Source organism: Pan paniscus, chromosome 20 (assembly GCF_029289425.2).
Source record: "Pan paniscus chromosome 20, NHGRI_mPanPan1-v2.0_pri, whole genome shotgun sequence".
NCBI classification, from domain to species: domain Eukaryota; kingdom Metazoa; phylum Chordata; class Mammalia; order Primates; family Hominidae; genus Pan; species Pan paniscus.
Window position 1 is genome coordinate 6,120,542 of NC_073269.2, and position 24,900 is coordinate 6,145,441.

Here is a 24,900-nt window from a genome sequence, read left to right on the forward strand (position 1 = left end):
TATCCCTCCCCAGGACTTGGATCAGGCCACCTCAGGCTGGGGGCCCAGATCATTCAGGCCCCCTCTCTCTCTGGCTGTTGTGGTCAGCATAGACTCACCTCCAGCTCCCAGCTGGGCAGGCTGGAGGGCACCCCCTCCCACACCAGAGAAGGGGAAACTGAGGCACAGAAAGGGCCCTATTCCAGAGCCAACCTAGTCTTGGTTCAGAAAATCGCATCTCCAATGTGTAGCCACGTCTACAGGGGCCAGGAAATCTGGATGCAGGTGCAAAGCTGGGGCCGGGGTTTGCCCAAAAGGTTTGCGCCAAAGGGGAAGTGATAGCCTGACTGTGTCCTCCTCTCTTCCTTCAGCTTTGAGCCCTGATGCAACCCTCTGAGATGGGGGTAACTGGGGGCTCCTGCGAACCAACTGCCTGACCCATTCCCTTCCTCTTCTAGAAAGTGCACAAGCGTTACCCCGGGGGTAGCGGGGGCAGAGGCAACGGGGAAGCAGGAAGGGGCTGAGGCTGGTTTTGGACTCTGCACCGTAGCCTCTGGCCTACAAGACAGGGCATCCTCTAGATTCTGGTCTGGCCCCTCCAGATCCCCAGCCCTGACCTTACCCCACTGGCGGGATCTAGTCCCCTGGGGGTCTCTCTGATTATAGGAGCCCTTCCCCCATCTATCCCAGTTCCCAGGGGCCCCTGGGGCTCACCTGTCTCCAGGTGGTGAGAAAAAGGAGACCCCTGCCTCCCCCCACATTGAAGAGAAGCCCCAGGGACAAAGAGGAGTTTGCACCAGCGACGTCTCAGAAGACAGGGGATCCAGCCTCAGCCTCCGTGGGCTGGAGGGTGACAAGGGCTCTTAGTGGTCACCCTCAGGCTCCAGTGCCTCCAGCGGCCGCACTGTAAAAAGGCCCTGCAATTAGAAGGGGCCTTTGGCAACCCCGAAGCCGGGCAGCCCATTGTACAGTTGGGGAAACGGAGGCCCAGGTGGCCACACATGGGCAGAGGCTGACCCCTGGGACGCACGGAGGCCCTGACCTAGCCTGAGGACCTCCCTTTTCCCCCACTTCCTCCACAAAGAGGTTGTGGGAAGGGGGCTGTGACTCCGTAGGTGTGAGTGGGAGTCGGGGGGAGCTGAGCTTGCAGTGGGGATCTAGCTCCTGGGGGTCTGAGGGGAACGGGGGGGGGGGACACGTACATTACAGGCGACCGTCCAGCCACACTCCCAGAAACTCCCTGGAGATGGACTTGGGGGTGCCAGGCAGGAAAGCCACATCTGGGACTCTGGAGAGAATCACACAGAGACGCGAAATCGGAGACTCTGGGTCGAGGCCCCCAGCCCCACCTGGGCAGAGTCTGTCCTCGGACCCCCGCCCGCTGTCCCCGGGGTACTGCCTGCCCCAGGGGGCGCGGGCGGGCGCAGTGGCCAGGGACGCCGAAGCCCCAAGTCTGGCCGACTTCGGCCTGCTTGGTGCTCGAGGGGGCCGGGGCGGGCGGAGAGCGAGGCTGCGGGAGGCAGCGGTGGCAGGAGCGGGTGGGCGGGGGCGCTGACGTCAGACCCGGGCCCGGGCGCCGGCGGCCGCTCCCCTGCCACATCCTGGTGGCCGCGCTCGCAGCCGGGCCGGGCCGTGCGCCGCGCAGCCTGGCAGCCTCGCGCGCAGCCACCGGGGAGCGGGCGGGAGTCATGCAGCGGCCTTGAGCACTAGGGGCCGGCGCTGAGGAGCGCGCGCGGCGGGAGGGCAGCCGAGCATGGAGCTGAGCCTGGAGAGCCTGGGGGGCCTGCACAGCGTGGCCCACGCGCAGGCGGGCGAGCTGCTGAGCCCGGGCCACGCGCGCTCGGCGGCGGCGCAGCACCGCGGCCTGGTGGCGCCCGGGCGCCCGGGCCTGGTGGCCGGCATGGCGAGCCTGCTGGACGGCGGCGGCGGCGGCGGCAGTGGGGGCGCCGGGGGCGCGGGCGGCGCGGGCAGCGCGGGCGGCGGCGCGGACTTCCGCGGGGAACTGGCGGGCCCGCTGCACCCGGCAATGGGCATGGCCTGCGAGGCGCCGGGCCTGGGCGGCACCTACACGACGCTCACGCCCCTGCAGCACCTGCCGCCGCTCGCGGCCGTGGCCGACAAGTTCCACCAGCACGCGGCGGCCGCGGCCGTGGCCGGGGCGCACGGCGGCCATCCCCACGCGCACCCGCACCCGGCGGCCGCGCCGCCCCCGCCACCCCCGCCGCAGCGTCTGGCGGCCAGCGTGAGCGGCAGCTTCACCCTCATGCGCGACGAGCGGGCGGCGCTTGCCTCCGTGGGCCACCTCTACGGACCCTACGGCAAGGAGCTGCCCGCCATGGGGTCGCCGCTGTCGCCGCTGCCCAACGCGCTGCCGCCCGCGCTGCACGGCGCCCCGCAGCCCCCGCCGCCGCCACCACCCCCGCCGCTGGCCGCCTACGGCCCGCCAGGCCACCTGGCTGGGGACAAGCTGCTGCCGCCCGCCGCCTTCGAGCCGCACGCCGCGCTGCTGGGACGCGCGGAGGACGCACTGGCCCGCGGGCTGCCTGGAGGCGGCGGCGGCACAGGCAGCGGCGGAGCGGGCAGCGGGAGCGCCGCGGGGCTGCTGGCGCCGCTGGGCGGGCTGGCGGCGGCCGGGGCGCACGGGCCGCATGGGGGAGGCGGCGGCCCCGGCGGGAGCGGCGGCGGCCCCAGCGCGGGCGCAGCGGCCGAGGAGATCAACACCAAGGAGGTGGCGCAGCGCATCACGGCGGAGCTGAAGCGCTACAGCATCCCGCAGGCAATCTTCGCGCAGCGGATCCTGTGTCGCTCTCAGGGCACGCTCTCCGACCTGCTGCGCAACCCCAAGCCGTGGAGCAAGCTCAAATCCGGCCGCGAGACCTTCCGCAGGATGTGGAAGTGGCTGCAGGAGCCAGAGTTCCAGCGCATGTCGGCGCTGCGCTTGGCAGGTAGGAGCGTGGCGCGCAGGGCCAGACCCTGGGGGCGCCGGCTCTGGACTCCCGAGCACCTAGCGGGGCGGCGGCCTGATGCCCGGGGCCAGCGCCCCAAGCCCCGCCCGTGCGCCCCGGCAGCCCGGGACCCCCTATCAGGAAGCTAGACCGCGATCCGCGCCGCTGCCCGTTTGTACCGTTGCCAAAAGGGAGAAAGGGATTGTGCCGCCTCCCCGCCCCCCGGTCGCCGCTTCTGCCCCTTTCGGGAGCGCGTAGGGGTTCTCTAGTCCTTGTTAGACTGCTGGGAGGCTCCGAGCCTCTCCCCAAGCAGCCCTCAGGGAAGCTCATTGTGTGTGTGCGTGTGTGTGTGTGAGCGCGCGCCTGTTGGGGGGAGCTGTGTCCCCGAACGAGCTGCTGTTGTCCGCTAAGGTGCCACTCCCCTCCTCCAGAATGGGTGGAGAGGGGCTGTTGAGCCCCCAGCCCCGGGCCACAGAGCTCCGAGACGTTGCGGCGGGCGCCTGCAGCTCAGCAGCAGAGGCCGAGCCCGCGCTCATCCCCCCACCTGCCCCAGCGCGCGCTTCTTTGTAGTTCGGCCCCGCGATCGATACCCCCTCCCTCTCCCCTCCGGCCGCTGGCAAAGGTCACCCGAGAATGGCGGGGGAGGGGCGGCCCCGGGGACCCTCGGCCCGCGCCGCCTGGAGGCCTTCACACCCCGACCCGGCGCCCGCCCCGCGCAGTTTGGTCGTGGCTCGGGTGCGCGCGCCCCTGCCCGCCTGGCTTTGGGGTTTTGTGTCTCTCATGTCCACTTCTCTCCTCTCTCGGTCGGAACACACTGGTATCTCTATGTTTTTCTCTTGCTCTCCGTTTTGCTCTTGTTCCTGCTCATTATCTCTTCTCCCTGTCGGTCTCTCCGCCTCTGTCTCTGTCTCATACTCAGCCACCGGCCCCCTGGGGACCCTCCTCCCTCCTCCCTCCCAGCTGACAACAGCTAAGTCCACACCTGCCCTCTGACAGGCAGCCCGGCCAGGCCCCCATTTCCTAGGTGGGGGTGTAGGGGTGCAGGAGGGCCCCTGGCCTAGGTGGGGGTTTCTTTCCCTGGTGGTGCTGGGGAGGGGCTGTCCACCCGGGCCACAGGGACAATAGCCGCGGCGGCTGGCGCCTGATCGATCGCTTCTCCGAGCACAAGGGCGAGAAAGGCGGGGGCTCTGGGAGGCGCCCCACTAGCAAAGAGGCAGAGGGGCTTGCGGCTGTGCCCCCAGGCAGCCCGTCCAGGCAGGGGGGCTGGGCAAAGAGAGAACAGCGGGGGGTCCTGTGCTGTTCCTCCCTAGAAAGCCATTCCCTCCCTCCACCCCAGGAGGACCAGACAACCCCCTGGGAGCCTGGACCCACAGGCCGGCCTCAGTTTCCCCCTTCTGCAGAGCAAGCAAGCTGGAACGTCTTATGGGATTCTTAGATTTTTCTGCCTTGGGGCACAGGAAAATAAATAGTCTTTCGCGTGTGGCAGGGTAACCTTGTGCTCAGGGAGGTCCGGGAACCTGGACGATTTCAGTCTGTCCTGCTCCCCTCCCCATGACACATACAGCGACACTCGTGCACTCACCATAGACCGGCGGTCATATCCGCACACAGCCACGGCCCTAGAGGTGCAGTGCGAGGCCTCAGGTGGCAGAGGGCACACCCCTGGCAGCTCTATTTATTTATTGAGACGGAGTTTCACTCTTGTCGCCCAGGCTATAGTGTAGTGGTGCGATCTCGGCTCACGGCAGCCTCTGCCTCCCAGGTTCAAGCGATTCTTCCGCCTTAGCCTCCTGAATAGCTGGGATTACAGACGCCCGCCACCACGCCTGGCTATTTTTTTTTTTTTTTTTTTTTTTTGTATTTTTAGTAGAGATGGAGTTTCACCACGTTGGCCAGGCTGGTCTCAAACTCCTGACCTCAGGTGATCCGCCCGCTTCTGCCTCCCAAAGTGCTGGGATTACACAGGCTTGAGCCACCCCGCCGGGCCTCCCTCTGACGTTTAAACACCAAGTGGCTGCCATCACACCAGTAAGGCAGGGACAGTTTCTATAACCACCTCCTGCCTCCTCTCTAGCACATATTTGGGGGACATTGTGTCCACCGTGGGTGCACCCAGAGTCCACACCACTCTCCATTTTTCCCACTGTCATGTTATGTAACTAATGACCCATTAGCAGTACTGGAATTGCAGATTTGGGGGCCACAGAAAACATCAGCCAGAGCGTCACAGAAGGGCAAACCGCAGGCGAGAAGTCCCATGGGGGAGGGGGGGCTCCCCGCAGCCGGGTCAGCAGCACCCAGCACCCGCCCTGAGTGGACACCGCCTGCTTCGCCTGCACCTGACCCTGCACCCAGGTGGGTGTTCGCTCCTGCCGACCCCACAGCCATCCAGGCCTCCGCCGTCCCCTTTCTGCCACGGGGAGAGTTGCAGATGGGGAAACAGGCTCCGTTTGTGCCTCGCCTTCCTGACTTGTGACAATGACAAACAGTCTCAGCTCTGGGAGTCTGGGTTTCCTGTCGAGGAAGGGAGAGTTAGAACAGTCGCCGTCTCAGGGGTGCGTGGGGGAACCGGAGGGGTGAGCGCAGCTCCTGGCACCCCGAGCCTCCCGCAGGGCGCTGAGGTGTTGAGGATGATAAACCCGGACCACGCTGCCCGCCTGCTCTCTGCCGGGTCCGCTGCCCACGCCGTGGCCCCGCCGCGCGGCCCCGCAAAGCCCCGCGGCCGCGGAGTTCACGCCGTCAACCTTGCGCACCTGTCGCGTCTCAGGTGCCCTGGGGGCCGCATCTACACCACCGGACTCCGCCTGGGACGTAAGAGGTGGCGGGGGCGAGGGCCGCGGGGTCACTAGGCTCCGACCCAGGCCTTTAGTTCCGGTCGCTGCGCAAATGAAAAGCGGTTAAGTGGCGGCAAATCGCGGCGGTTAGGGGGAGACGGCCGGATGCGTCCCCATCTCCACCTAACACGGCGACGGCGACGCCCCAACGCTGGTGCTCGGAAAGGGAACTCTGCCCCCGCCCCGCCCCCGCACCATTTCAACCCCGCAGCAGAGGACTCGCCGCCCTTTCTACTCCGGCATCCCCATTCCCCGCTCCGCGAACACCGCGGGCCTCCCCGGGCCTCCTCCAAGGAGAACTTTGCGCCCCGGGTCTCCCGTCGCGCTTGCCCGGCTCGGGGCCGGCCACGCGTTTCCGCAGGTGCCGAGTGTCCTGCCGGGCGCCGGGGCCAGGAGAGAGACGGGGACAGGGAGGGAGAAAGACCCGCAGGTGCAGACGGAGAGGGAGGGGGAGAGGGGGAGATGGAGAGAGAGGGAGGGGTCTCGAGACAAAACCAGAGAGTGGGGAGGGAGAGACCGGGAGCGGGAGAAACAGACGGGGAGGAGAGAAAAAGAAGCCCAGAAAGGAACAGAGGTGAAGGAGAGACGAAAAGAGAGGCAGAGAGACCAAAAAAAAAAAAAAGAGAGAGAGAGAGACAGAGATGGGAGAGGAACTCTGGGTGCTGGAGGCTGCCTCTGTGCCCACCCCCGCCCTCCCACAGCCCCCCCCTTCTTCCCCATGGGGTAGGACTGGGGAGAGGGGAATGGGTGTTTTCCTTGTTTCACCAAAGCACGCAAGAAATCCCACCGCAGACCTCGGAGTCCCGGCCCCACTGCCCGTTCTGCGTGCCTCAGTTTACCCATCTGTAAAATGTGCGTGTGGTGGGCCGAATTCTGGGTCTGACTCTGTCAGATTCTGGACCCGTCGTCTGGGAGTCCTGCAGCCCCCAAGCCCATTCCCATGGGGCTGGGAGCCTCACCCTACCCCCACCCCAAGGTCCTCCGAGTCCCGCACTTCGGAGCTGCCTCCTGGTCAAAGCCCTCCCCTGGCGCTGTCTCCAACAGTAATTATGGGAGAGGGGCTGGGGGAGGGGCGGGCGGGCTCCTCGGCGGGGGTGGGGGCGGTCGATGAATTCGAATTACCGTCTCTAATTCATCACCGTCGCCGGGTCGATAGCTTCGGCCGTCTTCAAATATTGTTTAAATCGCAAATCCGGAGGAAAAGTATTTTTTGTAACTGATCAGAAAAAAAATACGTATATAGATAATACAAAGTTAGCTGGAGGTGACTGAAAGAAGGGCCTCATCTCCTCCTGTGGGCACCATGGGGAGGCAGGAGCCCAGAATCCCTGAGGGATGGTGGAGCCCAGCATGGGGGAAACTGAGGCAGGGAGGACCCCCCCACCCCCACCCCAGGTGGATGGGATGCTTTGCCCTTAAGCAGAACGAATTGTCCTAGGGACAAAAACCAGAGCTGTGTATGGAGTTGCATGCTGAGGGCAGCTGGTGCAGGAATTGGGCACCTCTGTTTGGTGGTGGGTGAGCAGGGGGGATGCCAGGGACTGGGGACCTGAGGGGAAGGACATGGAAAGGAAAAAGAGGCAGAACCTCTTCCCCACCCAGGCTCATACAGGCCCTCCCTCCCCCACTTCTCCCCCCTACCCGCTGCCACCATCAAGGGCTGAGGTTGAAATGGGCGAGGCAATCTGGGAGTCCCCCTTAAAGGGACAGGTGTCCACCCCCCACAAGCACTCTGGAACCCCCACCCAAACTCTGGATGAAGGGGAGGGATGAGCAGGGAGAGGAGGAGGAGGAGGAGAGGGAAGGGAGGGAAGGAAGGGGAGAGAGGAGAGAGGCAAAGACCCCTGTGCCTTTTGCAAAAACCCCACTTTCCACTGCAAGGGATCCACGCCTCTTACGGACACCCCCAGAAAAAGATGCCCCACGCCACTAGACAGTAGAGATAACCAAGGTCGGGGGCTTGGAGACCCGGGCCTTCCCTGGGCTCTGTCCCTGGCTGATCCCTGGCAAAAGGACTTGAGCCTCAGTTTTCTTATCTGAGAAACGGGCGGAATGAAATGACGCCTAGGAGAGGGGGTATGAGGGGCTGGAGGGGCTCAGGGGTCTGAAGGGGCCACCGTAGGTTTCCACAGGGATGCACGGAGTGTGGATAGGCCCAGGCCGTGCCCAGGGCCATGAGAACCAGACCCACGTGGGGCTGCGCGCAAGACTCAGGTGACTCTGGTGCCCCCAAACCAGCACCCTCCCACAAAACTTCAGGGCCCGGGGAGGAGCAGCCCTAGCTAGGGACCTGGGCCAGGATCAGGGATCAGGCTCCTGCCTCCCGTGCAGAGGGGGAGGGAGATGGGGAGGGGTCCCACTGGGTGCCCACAGCCCTTCCCCTCCTCCTCAGCTCACCTGCCCGGAATGATATTTTGAACCCGATGCGGTTCCCATGCCCACCCTACAGACCAGCAAGCTGAGGCCGAAGAGAAAGGCGCTTGCCAGAGCCCCGCACTGCTTCTGATGCGGAGTCAGCTTCCGCCAGGAGGGGCCGTAACAGGACCAGGGCGTGGCTTTCGGCTGCTCTGACCCCGCTGAGTCTGGTGGGCCTACCACGAGGCTGGAGATGCCCAGGCTCCCTGACCTCCAGCAGAGATGGGGGAGCATTCCAGGAAGGTGACGTTTTGGGAGGAAGGCTTGGAGGTGTATTGAGGTCAACGACCACAGAGAAGGGACCGGGGGGGGGGGGGGTGGCACTTTCCACGTTCTCAGCCACTTGGCCGATCCTCAGGTGGGGCCAGGTGACCGGCCAGTTCCACCTCCCCACCCCACAGGAGCCACATCCTTTAGGGGCGGTGAGGCCTGCGCTGCGCTTCCCCCCGTCCCCCAGCTCCTCCAAGTATGATGATGTTGTGGGCATGTGAGTCCTCTCACCTGGGAGACCACCGGAGACTCCCAGAGAGGACAGGCGGTGGGTGGGGGGCCAGGTCCCAGCCTCATCAAGTCCAGCTCAGAGCCCCCAGGACCATCCCCGCTTTTGCTTTTCCCAGCAGACCTCCCCCTCCCAACACCAGCCTCAGTCCCAATAATTCTTTTCTGTAGCCTGGGAGACAGGGACGCTCACCCCCAACACAGAGGAGTCTGGGGGAGTCTCTTGAGTGGTGAGGGGCTGGAGCTGGCCTTTGGCTCTGAAGTCCTCTTAGCCTGAAGTCCTAGAAGTAATCATGACCATTCATTCTTCTCCCTGACTCTCCCTCCCATTCCGTGCTGCTTCTCCAACAACCATTACCACTCTAGTCTAAACCACTATGGTGGTCTCCTCCTCCGCCTCCATCATGGCCTCCCAGCTCCATTCCTGCTCTTTTTTTTTTTTTTTTTTTTTTTGGAGATGGAGTTTTGCTCTTGTCGTCCAGGCTGGAGTGCAGTGGTGCAACCTCGGCTCACTGCAACCTCTGCCTCCCAGGTTCAAGTGATTCTCCTGCCTCAGCCTACCAAGTAGCTGAGATTACAGGCATGAGCCACCACGCCCAGCTAATTTTTGTGTTTTTAGTAGAGACCAGGTTTCACCACGTTGACCAGGCTGGTCTCGAACTCCTGACCTCAGATGATCCACCCACCTCGGCGACCCAAAGTGCTAGGATGACAGGCATGAGCCACTGTGCCCAGCCTTCTCCTCCTCACTGCCGTCTCCCCCACATCCTAAGGGAGCTTTGCATGGCCACTTTGGGTTGGCATCCTGGGTTGGCACCCTGCCCCGTGGCTCCCCAGAGCCCTAAGATATAAATGTGGTTTCCTGTGGTGGCCTACAGTGCCTGACCCTGGCCTCCTGCGTGGATGTGGGAGGGGACTTCTGGCTGGTAGGACCAGCAGGGACAAAGGCTGGGAGGTGGGAAAGTCCTGAGCAGCTGTTAGGAGGGAGGCTGAGCCTTTGTAAGTTGCCGGCAGGTAGCCCGGCTTACCCGGGAGAGCTGGCGCTGGGTGGAATCAAGTTCTTAATTAAATATGGGCCCTGATCAATAGGGAGGGAAGCACTGGTGGGTTAGGGGAGAGGCTGAACAAGGAGCCAGGGAGACCCACCTGACCTTGGGCAGCCTTGGGACACCTACGGCCTCCGTTTTCCCTCTGCCAAGTAGGTGCTAATGTGAGAGGGGCTGAGAAACCGGCACCCCTCCTGAGTCCCGAGTGTGGGCAGATGTGGGGGGCGATGGGGGACCCCTCCGAGCTACCAAGTCATGACCTCAGAGCCACAGATTCACAGCAGAGAGAAACAAAGACTGGAAGATGTGCCTGGCACAGGCTGCTGGAGAGGCGTGCCCGGGTCACAAGTGTAGACGCACCCGGAGACACGTGTGTAGACGCCTCCGTTCACACTGGGACGAGTGCAGACTGACCCAGGACCCCCATCCACCCTCCGGCAGAGTCTTGAGCCAGCAACTCCCCTAAGTGGGGTGCGGGGACATCTGGAAGACGCCCCATCTCCCCCTGGACGCAGTGGCTGCGCCATCTGGAGACCCTCGTGCTGGCTACTGGGGGTCCTGCGTGCCTTCCGCGCGCCCCCAGCTGCGCCCGCCAGCCCTCCAGCCCTCCTGCCCTCCTGCCCTCCTGCCCTCCTCTCTGGGAGTCGGGACAGAAGCTGCTGGGCTCTCCTCCCTGGAGCCGGGGCTTTGGGAAGGTCGAGCAGACCCTCAGTGAGTGGGATGCGCGAAGTTGGGGACGCTAGTTGCGGGGAAGCAGGGGTCCACGCATTTCCAAGCGCCCTTTCCCGTCCAAGGACCTGCTGGGGGGATGACTGTGCCTCAGTTTCCATCACCCAGCAAACGCCGTCCCGCAGCACCCGGGAAGCTGCAGAGTCGGGCTGGGGCCGCCGCGTTGCGCACGTCGGTCCTTGGCGGGTGTGTGGATCCCAGAGCGCGCCCGGCCCCCAACAGCCTGACAGGACCTGGACGCACGTGCCCCGGCGCCAGGAGACCTGGGACCCGGGACCACGCGCCCGCGGCCTTGGAGCCTCAGGATCACTGGTGCCGGCTCCGCAGGAAAGCGCAGCCCCCAGCAGGCGCCCACCATCCCACCCCCGCATCCCACCCCAGGGGAAACCGCGCCGCACCAGGCGCGAGTGTTCTTCTTACCTGTCAGGCGCCCCAGAACCGCGGCCGTCCCGGGTGCGCTCAGCTCCAGCGCAGTGGGAGGACAAGACACGTTCCTCCTCCCCTCCTCCACCTCCCTTGTTTTTGCTCCCTGGTTCCCTAAAATATTCTACATTCTTTTGGCCCGGCGGGGAGGCTCACGCCTGTAGTCCCAGCACTTTGGGAGGCCAAGGCAAGAGGATCTCTTGAGGCCAGGAGTTCCAGACCAGCCTGGGCAATAGGGAGACCCCATCTCTATAAAAATGTTTTTAAATTAGCCAGATGTGGCCGGGTGCGGTGGCTCACGCCTGTAATCTCAGCACCTTGGGAGGCCGAGGTGGGTGGATCATCTGAGGCCAGGAGTTCGAGACCAGCCTGGCCAACACGGCGAAACCCCATGTCTACTAAAAATATAAAAATTAGCCGGGCGTGGTGGCACATGCCTGCAATCCCAGCTACTCCGGAGGCTGCGACAGGAGAATCGCTTGAACCCAGGAGGCAGAGGTTGCAGTGAGCCGAGATTGCACCATTGCACTCCGGCAGCCTGGGTGACAGAGTGAGACTCCATCTCAAAAAAAAAAAAAAAAAAAATAGCCAGATGTGGTGGTGTACATCTGTGGCCCCGGCTACTCAGGAGGCTGAGCCAGGAGGATCTCTTGAGCAAGGGAGGTCGAGGCTGCAGTGAGACATGACTGCGTCACTTCATTCCAGCCTGGGCAACACAGGCAGACCCTGTCTCAAAAAATGATAAACAAATAAATAAATCGACATGATTTTACAATAGTTAACGCATTCGCCAGTTTCCGAATTTAAACGCAAGATAAGGTGGCTTCCATTGCCCTCCCTTCTGCAAATCACAGTTTGTATTTCTCCTTCTTGCAAAAGGCTGCGCTCCAGGGATAAATTCTTTTTATTTCCCTTCTTTTTTTTTTTTTTTTTAACACAAAGGGGAGCTTCAGATGCTCCGCGATTCTTCCCCCCGCTCAGATCCGTGAAGCGCGCATCCTGGTCATTTTTGCCGGCCGCCTAGTACTCTCTGACTCGGCGGTGGTTTCAGGTTTTCCTGAACCACTTCCCCGCCCCGCTGACATTTAGGCTGTTTCCAGTCGTTCGCGGTCACCATAGCGGCTGCAATGAATACGTCCGGGGCGGATCATTTTACGAGTGTGAGTTTATCTGTGGATTAATTTCCCAATAATTGAAACGCTGGGTCAGCCTCCCCAGCCCCTTTCTGGGTGGCCGCTTCAGCCGCTTCTTATCACTGATTCCTTTCCTGTCATCTTTTTCAAATCCATTTCCCACTGCAGGCGCTGTGTCTCCGTAACATTTTTTTTAAAAAATCAACGCCTTATGCGTGCGTGTGTTTGCCCACTGGCTTTGCTCCTGTTTGAGGGTGCCTGAATGGGGTGGGTCTCTGTAGCTGAATGTCCGAGGGTGAGAGGTGCCCCCTGACACCCCCATGCCCCCACCCCATGGCGGCCCAGCCTCCAGATGGAGCCACGAGGGAGGGACAGCCCGAGAGTCCAAGTGGAAACGCGTTTCCCGGTTAAGTCTTTGAAGGTTCAGAACTAATTTGAAAATGCAGTCATTAAAATCCCATCAGGGGAGGCTGGCGGGGAAAGCTGGAGGGAGAGGGGTGGGGACAAGAGGGAGGCTGGGCACCTGCTGAGGCCAAGGTGGGCTCCACGTGAGATGTGGGCAGGGCAGGCATGGGGAGGGTAAGCCACCCAGAGTGGAGGGGTAGTGGGAACAGAGTGGGGCCAGATGAGGGGCTGGGGAGGCCTCTGGGGGTCCACGCCTGGGGCATGACTCAGCCCCATCTCCTTGGAGAAGGTTCCACTGCCTCCCACCCATGGGAACCAATTTTCCAGCTCCCCTAGGGGTGCAGGGTGTAGACAGAGGGTGTAGGTATGTGACCCGGGCCCCCCACAGTAACTGGACATGTGACCTTGGGCAAGTCACCCACTGACTCGGGTCTGGAGAGGCCACGGGGGGGGAGATGCACAGGGGGGACAAGACACCAGCATGGGGGGGGGCACCAGTACAACCCACATCTGGGGCCGGGCAGCTGATGGCGGGGACAGGACGCGTCGCCAAGGAAACCGGTCATCATCCCAGCCGGAGACCGGGCTCCATATTGAATTGTCTGCTCCCTGAAGCCAGAGGTGGCTGAGGGAGGGGATCTCCGGCTCCAGGACACGGGGAGGACGGGCACACAGCGGGGTAGACTCACGTGGCTTGGTGGTTTGGGGCACTGTACAGACTGTCGGGCACAGAGGGACAGGGGACGGTCACTTGAATCGCCCATTGCTGTATCTTGGGGCGTCTTCTTCTCCCCTTGGGCATTGCCCAGGTGGTCTCCATCTCCTCTAGTTGCTCTTTGATCTCCTCCGTGGACCTTGGGGACCCCCCAGGAGCCTCCACGTCCCCCCCTCCTGGTGCCACCCTGGCTTGTGCCTCTCCTGCCGTGCCGCCCCCAGCACTGCCGGCGTCCACTGGGATTCAGGGACCTTCCCTCCAGCTGTCCCGAAGCCTGGGCCTGGTCTTCTGGTCCATCCTCCCTCCCAGCCAGCAGTGTATCCACTCGGAGGCCTCACAGAGCCCAGTGGAGCCCGCGCCTCCCCTCCAGTACCCACCCAAAGGCGTCCTCTCTCCCCCTTTCCTGGACTCAGAGCGGAGCTGGCCTCCTCATTGGGGAACAGAGTCCCAGGCAGCTGCTGCTTCACGCTGTCCTGTGACGGTGAGTGGAGGCCAGCTCCTGGAGCTGCCTCTCTCTGGCCTCACGCAGCAGCTGCTCCCTGAATGGTGAATGCATGGGTCGGTTGCAGGCCCGTGCTTCGGCGTTCATTCCTTCGTGACTCTCGGGACTGCGGCCCGGTGGGGACACAGGGCTCTGGGTCACTGCGTCCACTTGATAAACCAGGAACCTGATGTCCAGAGAGGCCAGGGTGCGCGTTCAAGGCCACTCGGCCCGCAGAGCCCACCCGCGTCCCCATGGCCGCAGTGGTGAGGGGAGCAGGGGGAGGCAGAGAGGAGCCCACTGTGGGGCTGGGCGGACATGGATGCGTAACCCACACCGCAGGCTTCTGCGGGGCGACACCCAGACTCACCCCAAGACCCTGCACACCCCACAGCTCTCACGTCTCACGTCCACACCGCGAGCCAGCTGCATCCCACACAGGGATGTCACACCGAGATCCGTTGCCTCATCCACCGCCCGTCCAGGGCCCCACAAGCTGACGCCGGTTTTCCCGCCCAGAACGGGAACAGCTTTCCTAACGGTCACAGGTTTCTTAGCTTCTCACTTGGGTGGGGTTTGGATGTGCAAGGCTGCCGACCCCCATCGTGGTTGAGCGCCCGTGCAGGCGCCGCCCACCCACACACAGCGCCTCGCTCAGACTTCGCCCTCCACCCCGCCGGGACATTTGGGAAGCCTCAGGCAGCCCCACGCGGGCACACCCGATGGTGGACGGAGGCTGGCACCCTCAGCCCGCACGCGGCCAACGTCAGGCGCGCGCAGAGGCACCCACGGGCCCGCCTCCAGGGGCGAGGCGGATGCTGCATCCTGAAGGCCTCCCTGTTACAAGCCCAGCCCCTCCAAAGGCCTCTGGATGAAGGGGAGGATGAAGGGGGAGAGGAGGAGGAGGAGGGGGAGAGAGAAGGGAGGGAAGTGAGGGAAGGAAGGGGAAGAGGGGAGGGGAGGGAGGTAAAGAGAGGGAGGGAAGGAAAGGGAGGAAAAGAAAAGAGCAGAGAGGGGAGAGAGAGGGAGGGTGAGTGGAAAAGGAGGGGTGAGGAGGAGGAGAGGGGCTGGTCCCCTCTTGGAGGGTGATGGGGGTTGACAGGTGGACCCCAGCTTGGGCTGCAGCAATGAGTGAATTCAGGGCCCCTGCTCAGCTACCGACTTCCTGCTGAGGGCACTCGGGGAGCTCCACTGTCCCACCCGGCGCTCCAGGGCAGTGGCTGCTGCTCTTCCGCAGCAGGGTCTTGCAGGCTGGGCTGAGACCCCCCCCATGCTCCACCACCCTCGTGTAGGACAACCCAGGAACATGTTAGTCACTGCACAATCACTCAGCCACTGCCTATGCCTCCACTCTGTGCTGGGCCACAGAAAGATCTCAGGCCCCACGAGGCTGAAAGGAGGAACAGTGGCCCCTGGGAGTCCCAGAGGAGGGGCCCCGGGCTCCGCTGCGGGGGGGAGGGAGGGACTTCCTGGGGAGAGGCCATTGCTCCTGGGCGTTGAGGAATGTGTAGGAGTTCTCTGGCTGGAGTGACCCAACTTTCTACTCTTGGCCCCAGTTTCTCCATTTCTCCCCTCTCCAGGAAGGTCCTGAGAGAAAACCTGAGGCTCAAGGCCTTCCTTGAGGGAGGGGGAAACTTCGTGGTTGGAAGGCAAGTGTCGCCCAGAGCCCAGCTCCTCTCAGGGACCCCCAGATGGGAGCTGGGAGCCTCTTGTTAGCCCTGCCATATTCATTCAGGACTTTTCTGGCTAGACCCTTCCCCACAGCCCAACCATGATCAAGACCATCTTACAGTTGGGAAAACTGAGGCTAAGATGGTCCAACACCAGGCAGGGCCCAAGAGGGCAGCAGGTCAGACCACCCTCTTGGGCCCCGGGGTGGTCGGCTGTCCCCAGCAACTTTTAGAAAGGCAGGAAGTGGCTAGAGCTGGTGTGTGTGGGCCAAATCCCAAGGGGTCTGCAGGAAACGCCTTCATCCGGAACTTGAGGATCTCCCCCCAGTCCAGCCCCCTTTCCCCCGCATGAGACACAGCCTACAGCCCCCGCCCTTTCCTGGGTTGGGGCAGGGACGGCTGCCCTCTGCTGGACACAGCGGGAACAGCAGGGATAACTGAGCGAAGGGGCGGCCACATCCCCGGGACCTCCCCGCCCAGAGATTTCCTGATCCCACCTGCCCAGAAAATAAAACGACCGCCTTGTTGATGCTGGGGGCGGCGGCGCAGGCCCAGGACGGTGCCCCGGGGCGGGAGGCTGGACGCTACAGTAAAGCCACCATGACTGCGTTTGCCGGGCTCCCTGTGCATGGGCTCAGATGTGGGCGTGGGGTCTCCGTCTCTTCTAGTTGATCTTTGATCTCCTCCCAGGGCCCCGGGGACCCCCAGGAACCAGCCCCAGATCCTCCTCATCCTTAGATTCCAAAAAGACTGATAACCGTTGGGGAGATGGGATGGGTGGGGTACCTGGAGTCCTCAGATCAGAGCCTCTCGGGGGTGATTGCTCCTGGAATCAGGTCCTCAGTCCCCAGGGTCCTGGAGGAGGTGCAGGACTGGCTGCAGGGAGTGGGCATCCTGTCAGGACCCAAACCCTCACTCAATGGGGCCCCTGGACAGAGCAGGTGAATTTCTGTAAAAAGAAGGGGTGTGGCAGGGGTGACAGGGAGAGTTGTGGGATTAGACAAGGGGTGTTGGGGTAGCCTCGCAGGGAAGGAGATACCTGAGCAGAGACTAGAAGGAGCTGAGGGGGGCGGGAGGGGACTTGGGGAAGAGCAACCAGGCAGAGAGAACCGTCGTGCAAAGGAGCTGAGTGAGTGAGGCCAGCGGGGGAGGCCGGACAGAGAGGCGGCTGGTGGTGGATGGGGAGAGGGAAGCGCCTGGAAGAGCTCAGGAGCCCAGGAAGGACTGGCCTGCACCGGGACATGCCTGAAGGGGGCGCACTGTCTTTACAAAGGAAGGGACTGAGGCCTCCAAGGGAATGGGACTCGCCTGGGGTCCCAGAGCAAGCCTGACAGCCTGGCCCCGCCCACTCCTCCGCCAGCTTGGTGGCCAAGGTCTGTGTTGGGGGCCACTCTCTATCCCCTCGACTACAGGTCGGGAGCTGCTGGTGATGAAACCAGGGGCTGAGTATGCAGTGCTGGCCACATACTAGGAGAATCCCAGGATGGGGTTCAGCAGTGTTGATGAGCATAATGAAGGAAATCAGGGGGAGGTGAAGAAAACAGAGGAAGGGGGTGAGTAAAAGAAAGGTCATGGAGGAGGTGTGGGGAGGTGGAAGGTGGAGGTGATGGAGGTGGTGATGGGGGTGGAAGGTGGAGACGATGGAGGAGGTGGCAGAGGTAGAGGTGGAGGTGGTGGAGGTGGAGGTGATGGGGGTAGAGGTGATGGAGGTGGTGGTGGAGGTAGAAGTGGAGGTGCTGGAGGTGGAGGTGGAGGTGATGGAGGTGGTAGAGGTGGAAGTGATGGATGTAGGGGTGATGAGGGTGGGGGTGGAGGTAGTGGAGGTAGAGGTGATGGAGGTGGAGGTGGAGATGGTGGAGGTGATGGAGGTAGGGGTGATGGGGTGGAGGTGGTGGTGGTGGAGGTGGTGGAGGTGATGGAGGTAGGGGTGATGGACGTGGAAGTGGTGGAGGTGGAGGTGATGGAGATGGAGGTGGTGGAGGTAGAGGTGATGGGGGTGGAGGTGATGGGGCTGGTGGAGGTAAAGGTGATGGAGGTGGAGATGGAGGTGATGATGGAAGTGATGGAGGTGGAGGTGGAGGAGGTGGAGGTGGAGAAGGTGGTGGAGGTGGAGGAGGTTGAGGTGGTGGAGGTGGAGGAGGTGGAGGTGGAGGTGGAGGAGGTGAGGGTGGTGGAGGTGGAGGAGGTGGAGGTGGATGAGGTGGTGGAGGTGATGGTGGAGGGGGTGGAGATGATGGAGGTGGAGGAGGTGGAGTTGGTGGAGGTGGAGGAGGTGGAGGTAGAAGTGCTGGAGGTGGAGATAATGGAGGTGGAGGTAGTGGAGGTTATGGTGGAGGTGGAAGAGATGGAGGTGGTGGAGGTGATGGTGGAGGTGGAGGTGGTGGAGGAGGTGGAGGTGGTGGAGTTGGAGGAGGTGGAGGTAGAGGTGCTGGAGGTGGAGGTAATGGAGGTGGAGGTGGTAGATGAGGAGGTGGTGGAGGTGGTGGAGGTGATGGAGGTGGAGGTGGAGGAGGTAGAGGTAGAGGTGCTGGAGGTGGAGGTAATGGAGGTGGAAGTGGAGGTGGAGGTGATGGTGAAGGTGGAGGTGATGGTGAAGGTGGTGGAGGTGGAGGTGATGGTGGAGGTGGTGGAGGTGATGGAGGTGGTGGAAGTGGAGGTGATGGAGGAGGAGGTGCTGGAGGTGGAGGTGCTGGAGGTGGAGGTGGAGGTGGTGAAGGAAGAGGTGATGGAGGAGGAGGTGGTGCTGGAGGAGGTGGAGGTGATGGAGGAGGAGGTGCTGAGGTGGAGGTGAAGGAGGAGGAGGTGCTGAGGTGGAGGTGATGAGATGGAGGTGGAGGTGGTGAAGGAAGAGGTGCTGGAGGTGGAGGTGATGGAGGTGGAGGTGGTGGAGGTGAAGGTGGAGGAGGTAGAGGTAGAGGTGCTGGAGGTGGAGGTAATGGAGGTGGAAGTGGAGGTGGAGGTGATGGAGGTGGAGGTGGTGGAGTTGCTGGAGGTGGAGGTGGTGGAAGTGGAGGTGGAGGTCGTGGCGGTGGAGGTGGTGAAGGAAGAGGTGCTGGAGGTGGAGGTGCTGGAGGTGGAGGTGGTGAAGGAAGAAGTGATGAAGGAGGAGGTGGAGGTGCTGGAGGTGGTGGAGGAGGAGGAGGTGCTGGAGTTGGAGGTGATATGGAGGGTGTGATGGGATAGCACTGACATTGGTGGTGCAGGAGTGATGGTGGAGGAGAGGACGGAGGTGGAGACCTCATTGGAGGCTGGTGGAGGTCGCGTGGCAGAGGTGGCAATGGTGGGCCCTGGCAGCATGAGGCTGGTGGTTGGTACCAGGGCCAAGTCCAGGGCTTCACCCCCGTCCCCACTCTGAGCCCCATCAGTCCTTCTCTCCAAGTCTCAGTTTTCACTTCTGCACAAGGGGTCCATAACCACCATGGCCTCTGGGTTGGCACAGGGGTGGCCTTTAGGATTGGCGTGGGGGTGAACCTGATGTCGGGTGGGGTGCTGGCGGGGGTCAGGTGGCGGTGGTGATGGGTAGGGGACGCACAGAGGGGGCATCCAGGCGGCCCCCCTACTCCAACTCACACCTCTGTCAGCGGCTGTGGGGGATGGGAGCAATGACAAAGCTGCTCGCGGTAAACAGCTCCGACTGGATCGATCTGGGCTGTGAGGAGCTGTAATTAGATTGAACGCCGGGAAGGGGGGCAGCAGAGCCTCTTTTTGCTGCGATCGACAAAACGGGAAGTTTTTTCAGACTCTGCCTGGCCCGGCCCCTCCCCCAGCCTCTGCCTCTTGGGTCCCCATTAGGCACCAGATTGGAGCCTGGGAGGTGGGGTGGGAAAGGGACGATATGCATCCTACCTCCCTCCCCCATCTAGGCCAGTGGACTCTGTTTTCTGGGCTGCCCTATTGGGACTGGCTGGGCAAGCCTGAGGGGTGGCTCACATTCTCTGAGTAAATAAGGAGAAAACCCCCTGCCTTGTAGAATTATTGTAAGGATTGAGGCTGGGTACTGTGATTCATGCCTGTAACCCCAGCACTTTGGGAAGCCGAAGCTAGAGGATTGCTTGAACCCAGGAGTTAGAGACCAGCCTGGACAACATAGTGAGACCACATTTCTACAAACAAACAAAAAACATATATATATGTTCGTGGGGGTTTTTTGTTTTTTGTTTTTTGTTTTTTTTAATTAGCCAGATGTGGTGGTGTGCACCCGTGGTCCCACCTACTTGGGAGGCTGAGGTGGAAGGATTGCTTGAGCCCAGGAGTTCAGGGATGCAGTGAGTCGTGATTGCACCACTGCACTCCAGCCTGGGCGACACAGCAAGACCCTGTCTCAAAACAAAACAAGAATTATTGTTAAGAATTGAGTGACCAGATACATATAAAGCTCTTGACACAAAGATCTTGTGAGCTTTCTGAGGAGCATTTGTATTTCTGTCCCTACTGTAAATGTAGGATAAATTTGTGAGTAAATTGCCAAGTGAATGAATAAATGAGTGAGTGAATGAATTAAACATTACAACAGGTGAGCGAGAAGGGCCTCCCTTGGAATTTCAAGGCCCCGGTTGAGTTTTGACTCAGCTTTCCCTTTGAAAGAATGGAGGACTGGGTCCTCTCCTGTAATCCTCACAGGGTGGCCGAGTGCCAAAGAGGTGAGAGGTCAATTCAGTTTTTTGCATTTCCTTCCATGTTTCTTTATGCAGATAAAATATAAACATAGGTTCTTGTCTCTCCTTTCACACATAAAAGGCTCCCTGGTACACTGTTCACTCTTCAGGATTTCCTTTGCCATCTTTCCAGATTCATACCGATACTCTCCCTCTCTGTCAGTCTCTCAATATAATTACAAATACAGTCTGTTGCCTAAATTAACATTTAGTAATTAACATTATTATGCTTTTGGCAAACATTGTCCACAGCTGAGCCATGTAGAGTACTAGGACTGCATTTCCTTTCCTGTACAACTCTTTGGTTTTCCAGGAGTTGATAGCTGCCAAACAAAAATTCTTCCCACGCTCCCCAACAAAATTTAAAACCAACTCAATAGGACTTTCCACACATATTAGGTCATCTCTGATCTTGGTGGGGCTGCCCTCCATACCCTGGGTCCTTTTGTCTAGCTGTCTTTCAGGGTCCCCCTCATCCTCATTTGGAGGACCCCTTTTCTCTTTCAGCTAGGTTGGATCACATTTTCTGAATCCCACACCATCCTTTTTTGATTTACCTCCTCGTTTGAATGGAACACATCCTCCGTAGCTTTCTGAGAAAGGGTATGTGGGAAGTTAAGTTTTGGAGTCCTTGAACATCTGATTATATCTTTATTGCACCTTCATGTTTGGTCTTTTGTTATTTAGCAATTCTAGCTGAAAATAACTTTTCTTTGGAACTTTGAAAGCCTTGCTCTGTTGTCTGCTAGTTTTTGCACACCCAAAGCTGCTTGGATTCTTGATCCTTTGCATGACATCTGGCTTTCCTCTAGGCGCTTTTTAGGATTTTCTCTTTATTCTTGGTGCTCTGAAATTTCACAACAATGAGGCTTGAGTGTCTTTTTCATTCAATGAGCTGAGGACTTGATGTCCCACCCCCATTTTTTTAGAGCTGGGGTCTCGCTCTGTCATCCAGGCTGGAGTGCAGTATCATGATCATAACTCACTGCAGCCTTGACCTTCTGGGCTCAAATGATCCTCCTACCTCAGCATCCTGAATAACTGGGACCACAGGTGTGAGTCACCATGCCTGGCCAATTTTAAATTTTTTGTAGCAATGGGGTCTCACTATATTGTCCAAGCTGCTCTCAACCTCTTGGGCTCAAGTGATCCTCCCACCTCAGCCTCCCAAAGTGCTGGGATTAGAGGCATGAGCCACTTCATCCAGCCTATTTATTTATTTATTTATTTATTTATTTATTTATTTATTTTTGAGACGGAGTCTCGCTCTGTTGCCCAGGCTGGAGTGAGTGGTGTGATCTCAGCTCACACCTCTGCTTACTGGGTTCAAGCGACTCTCCTGCCTCAGCCTCCCCAGTAGCTGGGATTACAAGCGCCTGCCACCACACTCAGCTAATTTTTTTTGTATTTTTTGTGGAGACAGAGTTTCATCATGTTGACCAGGCTGGTCTCGAACTCCTGACCTCAAGCAATCCACCTACCTTGGCCTCCCAAAGTGCTGGGATTACAAGAATGAGCCACCATGCCCAGTGGGCCTATTTATATTTAAAAATTATTTATTTTAAAAGAGAGTCTTACTCTGTCACCCAGGCTGGAGTGCAGTGGTGAGATCATGCTCACTGTAGCCTTGAACCCCCAGCCTCAAGTGTTCCTCCTGCCTCAGCCTCCCAAAATGCTGAGATTACAGGCATGAGCCACTGCACCTGACCACCTTTAAACTGGAAACTCATCTTTCAACACTAGATTTTTTTTCATTATTTGATCATCTCTTCCTCTATTTTTGAACTGTCTCTTGATCAGGTGACAACCCTGCTTCATCTTAATTCATCCTCTAACTGTTTATTCTCTTTCATTTCCCATCTTTGCAGCTGCTTGTGTTCCATTTTCTGGGATATCTGCTTTACTCTTTTTTTTTTTTTTTTTTTTTTTCGAGATGGAGTTTCACTCTTGTTGCCCAGGCTGAAGTGCAATGGCACGATCTTGGCTCACTGCAACCTCTGCCTCCCAGGTTCAAGCAATTCTCCTGCCTCAGCCTCCCGAGTAGCTGGGATTACAGGCATGCACCACCACGTCCAGCTAATTTTTTTTTTTTTTTTTTTTTTTTTTAGTAGAGACAGGGTTTCACCGTGTTAGCCAGGATGGTCTCGATCTCCTGACCTCGTGATCCGCCCGCCTCGGCCTCCCAAAGTGCTGGGATTACAGGCGTGAGCCACCGCGCCCAGCCAATATCTGCTTAACTTTATCTTCCAGTCCTTACATGGAATTATTTTACTCTGGCTGTTATATATTCACATTTTAAGAGCATTTCCTCACTCTCTAATGGTCCCTTTTACTTAACAGCATCCTGTACTTGTTTCATGGATACGATATTTTTCTCTTACTCCTCTGGGAATATTAATTATAGCTTTGCCTGCCTTGTCGGTTCCTTCTGAGTTTATTCCTCCCCCACCAAACCATTTTTCTCCATTGTTCTCCCCCCTCCTCCCTCCCTCACTCTCTCTCTCTCCCTCTCTTTTTCATGTTAGACGCTTTTCTAAAATGTGCAGTAACCCACAGGCATCACTTGCATTTAATCGTAAAACCTGAAACCGCAGTTGGAAGCCCCACAATTCCAGGTCAGAGGGAGTGAAGTGTGTGTCAGCTCACACCCTAGACGGGCGAACCTGTTGTCCCCGAGACATGAGTCATGGCAGAGGGAACATTCATTTATTTCTGTGGACGTGTATGGACATTGATCTAGCATGTCATGTTCCAGGCTGTTCTGCAACCAAAAGAAAAGCTCTCTGTGCCATCCCAGTAGGCCACCACGGCTGGCACAGAGAAGAGACTGGGAGCAGAGACCCACTAGTACTACCTGCACCACCGGCCGCTTCTGGGGGTCACAGAGTAGCTGGAACTCCGGGATGGAGACAAGGGCAGGACAGCCTCTTCAGCACCACAGTCCCAGTCTGGATGCAGGAGAGAAATTGAGATTCTGATGGAGTTTCAAGCTGATGCCACAAATGAGCCCATCTGACTTGTGGCCCAGCTCCTAGGGGGGGAAGCCTGTGTTTTGTACCCACTGACACCCACTGCATTGAGGGGAGGGGTTCACTTCGCTGCTGGAGCAGGAAGAGCAGGACTCGGCTTCAGCCCTGCCCCATCACCCCGAGCCTTTGCTTTTCTCCCCTTTGCAAGTGTCTGGTCTGCAGGCCATGGGGCAGCCTCCTTCAGCCCTCTCTGTGATCTGTGCGGGCTGACCAAGAGGAAGGGTGACCTGCTCATCTGGGAGAGGAAGAGGTGGTCCCTGCACTCTCCCCTCCTCCTCCAAAGTCTTCTTCCTTAGATGTTCTGCACTCCAGAGGGTCCACTGGGTGCTCGAGGGAGGCCAAGTCTGGGTGGTCTCAGCCTGTGGATAGGGGCAGGAGCAGGAGGCAGGGATTCAGATGTCAGAATTGGGCTGTGGACTCACAGGGTCCCTAAGGGTATCAGGCCTTACAGGAGTGTCGCTGCTGCTCATTCGTAGAGCTTGGTTGTCACAGCCAGTTGCCATGGCACACACCTGTAATCCCAGTGCTTTGGGAGGCTGAGGCCAGAGGATCACTTGAGGCCAGGCGTTCGAGACCAGCCTGGGCAACATAGCAAGACTTCCCCTCCGCAAAAAAAAAAAGAAAAGAAAGAAAGGAAAGGCCCTGGTTAGCCCATCATTTCTGGGGAAGGCTGCTGGGTTTTGTGATGCACCCCAGGACCTAGTAATTAACCAGTTATTTCACCCAAGTCTACACTGAGCCAAAAACTCTCATGTGCAGTTTCCATGTCATTTCCCCAACACCCCCAGGTTGGGGCTGCAGAAAGGAGAGGAGAAAGTTACCAATATCAATTTCTGTGGTCCTTTAGGTAGGGAGCGTTTGAGGGTAGGACGGGGTTTGGGGGGTATGAGGCTTGGGGGGTGCCTGAGTGGGCTCCATGGAGAAGGGGGCTGGAGGGGGTGGTAGCCATGCCTGCAGAGGGGCACTCACACTGTGTCCCCTTCTTTGTCCTCCCCCCACCCCCACCGCATCTGCTTTCCCTGCCTGTCCTCGCCTTCCATTCTGTCTCCACCGCCCTCTGGCTGCATCCTGGACTTTCCTGTTGTCTCCCTGTTGACCTTGCTGTTTCCCTGTCTCTGTCTCTGTGCGTCCCTGTGTTCCCCGGTGTCTCCCCCTCCGCCTCTCCCTGCATTCTTGTTGCTTCTGGGCCCTCCCTGGGACCTTATGTGCATTCGCCTTTCCCCAACGTGTCCCGTCTCCCCTCCTCCTCATCCTCCGGGCGGCGTGCGCCTCCTGCCTCTCCCCGGCCGGCCACACGGTGGCGCTGTGTCCCGCTCGCCCGCCCGCCCGCCGCTCGCCCGCAGCCTGCAAGCGCAAGGAACAGGAGCAGCAGAAGGAGCGCGCCCTGCAGCCCAAGAAGCAGCGCCTGGTGTTCACCGACCTGCAGCGACGCACGCTGATCGCCATCTTCAAGGAGAACAAGCGGCCGTCCAAGGAGATGCAGGTCACCATCTCGCAGCAGCTCGGCTTGGAGCTCAACACCGTCAGCAACTTCTTCATGAACGCGCGGCGCCGCTGCATGAACCGCTGGGCTGAGGAGCCCAGCACGGCCCCCGGGGGCCCCGCCGGCGCCACGGCCACTTTCTCCAAGGCCTGAGGCGCCCCGGCCCCGCGCCCTCCCTGCCTCCACGGCCTGGGCGCTGTGCCCCCACGTCACCTCCCCACATCCTGCCGGCCCGGAGACCCGCCCCCAGGGGGCACCTGGAGGGGGTGCTATCCGGGCCCCCCACACCCGGGGAGGGGGAAGCAGCACACCCCCCAGCCCAAGTGCACAAAAAGGGCCCCCCTTCCTCCCTCCATGCCCACTCCCTCCAGGCCAAAGGAAGCCCTCCACCCCCACCCCCCCCGGAGGGGAGGGAGTGACAGAAAGGGGTTTCCCAGCCCCCTCTCCATTCAGGACGCCC

The 24,900-nt window shown here is 60.0% G+C and overlaps 1 protein-coding gene across 1 annotated transcript; it reads left to right on the forward strand.

Moving 5' to 3' along the window:
- Positions 1-1,732: 1,732 nt before the first annotated feature.
- ONECUT3 (one cut homeobox 3) lies at positions 1,733-24,614 on the forward strand. The gene is made up of 2 exons (XM_034944201.2): positions 1,733-2,924; positions 24,301-24,614. Exons 1-2 carry the CDS (start codon positions 1,733-1,735, stop codon positions 24,591-24,593), a joined length of 1,485 nt encoding a protein of 494 aa, XP_034800092.1. The 3' UTR covers positions 24,594-24,614.
- Positions 24,615-24,900: the final 286 nt, after the last annotated feature.

What these genes read in the sequence shown, in the direction of transcription:
- ONECUT3 (XM_034944201.2), top strand. Translation starts at nt 1,733, where the DNA reads ATGGAGCTGAGCCTGGAGAGCCTGGGGGGCCTGCACAGCGTGGCCCAC. An exon ending in GTCGGCGCTGCGCTTGGCAG is followed by an intron (nt 2,925 to 24,300) that starts GTAGGAGCGTGG and finishes GCTCGCCCGCAG; the next exon opens with CCTGCAAGCGCAAGGAACAG.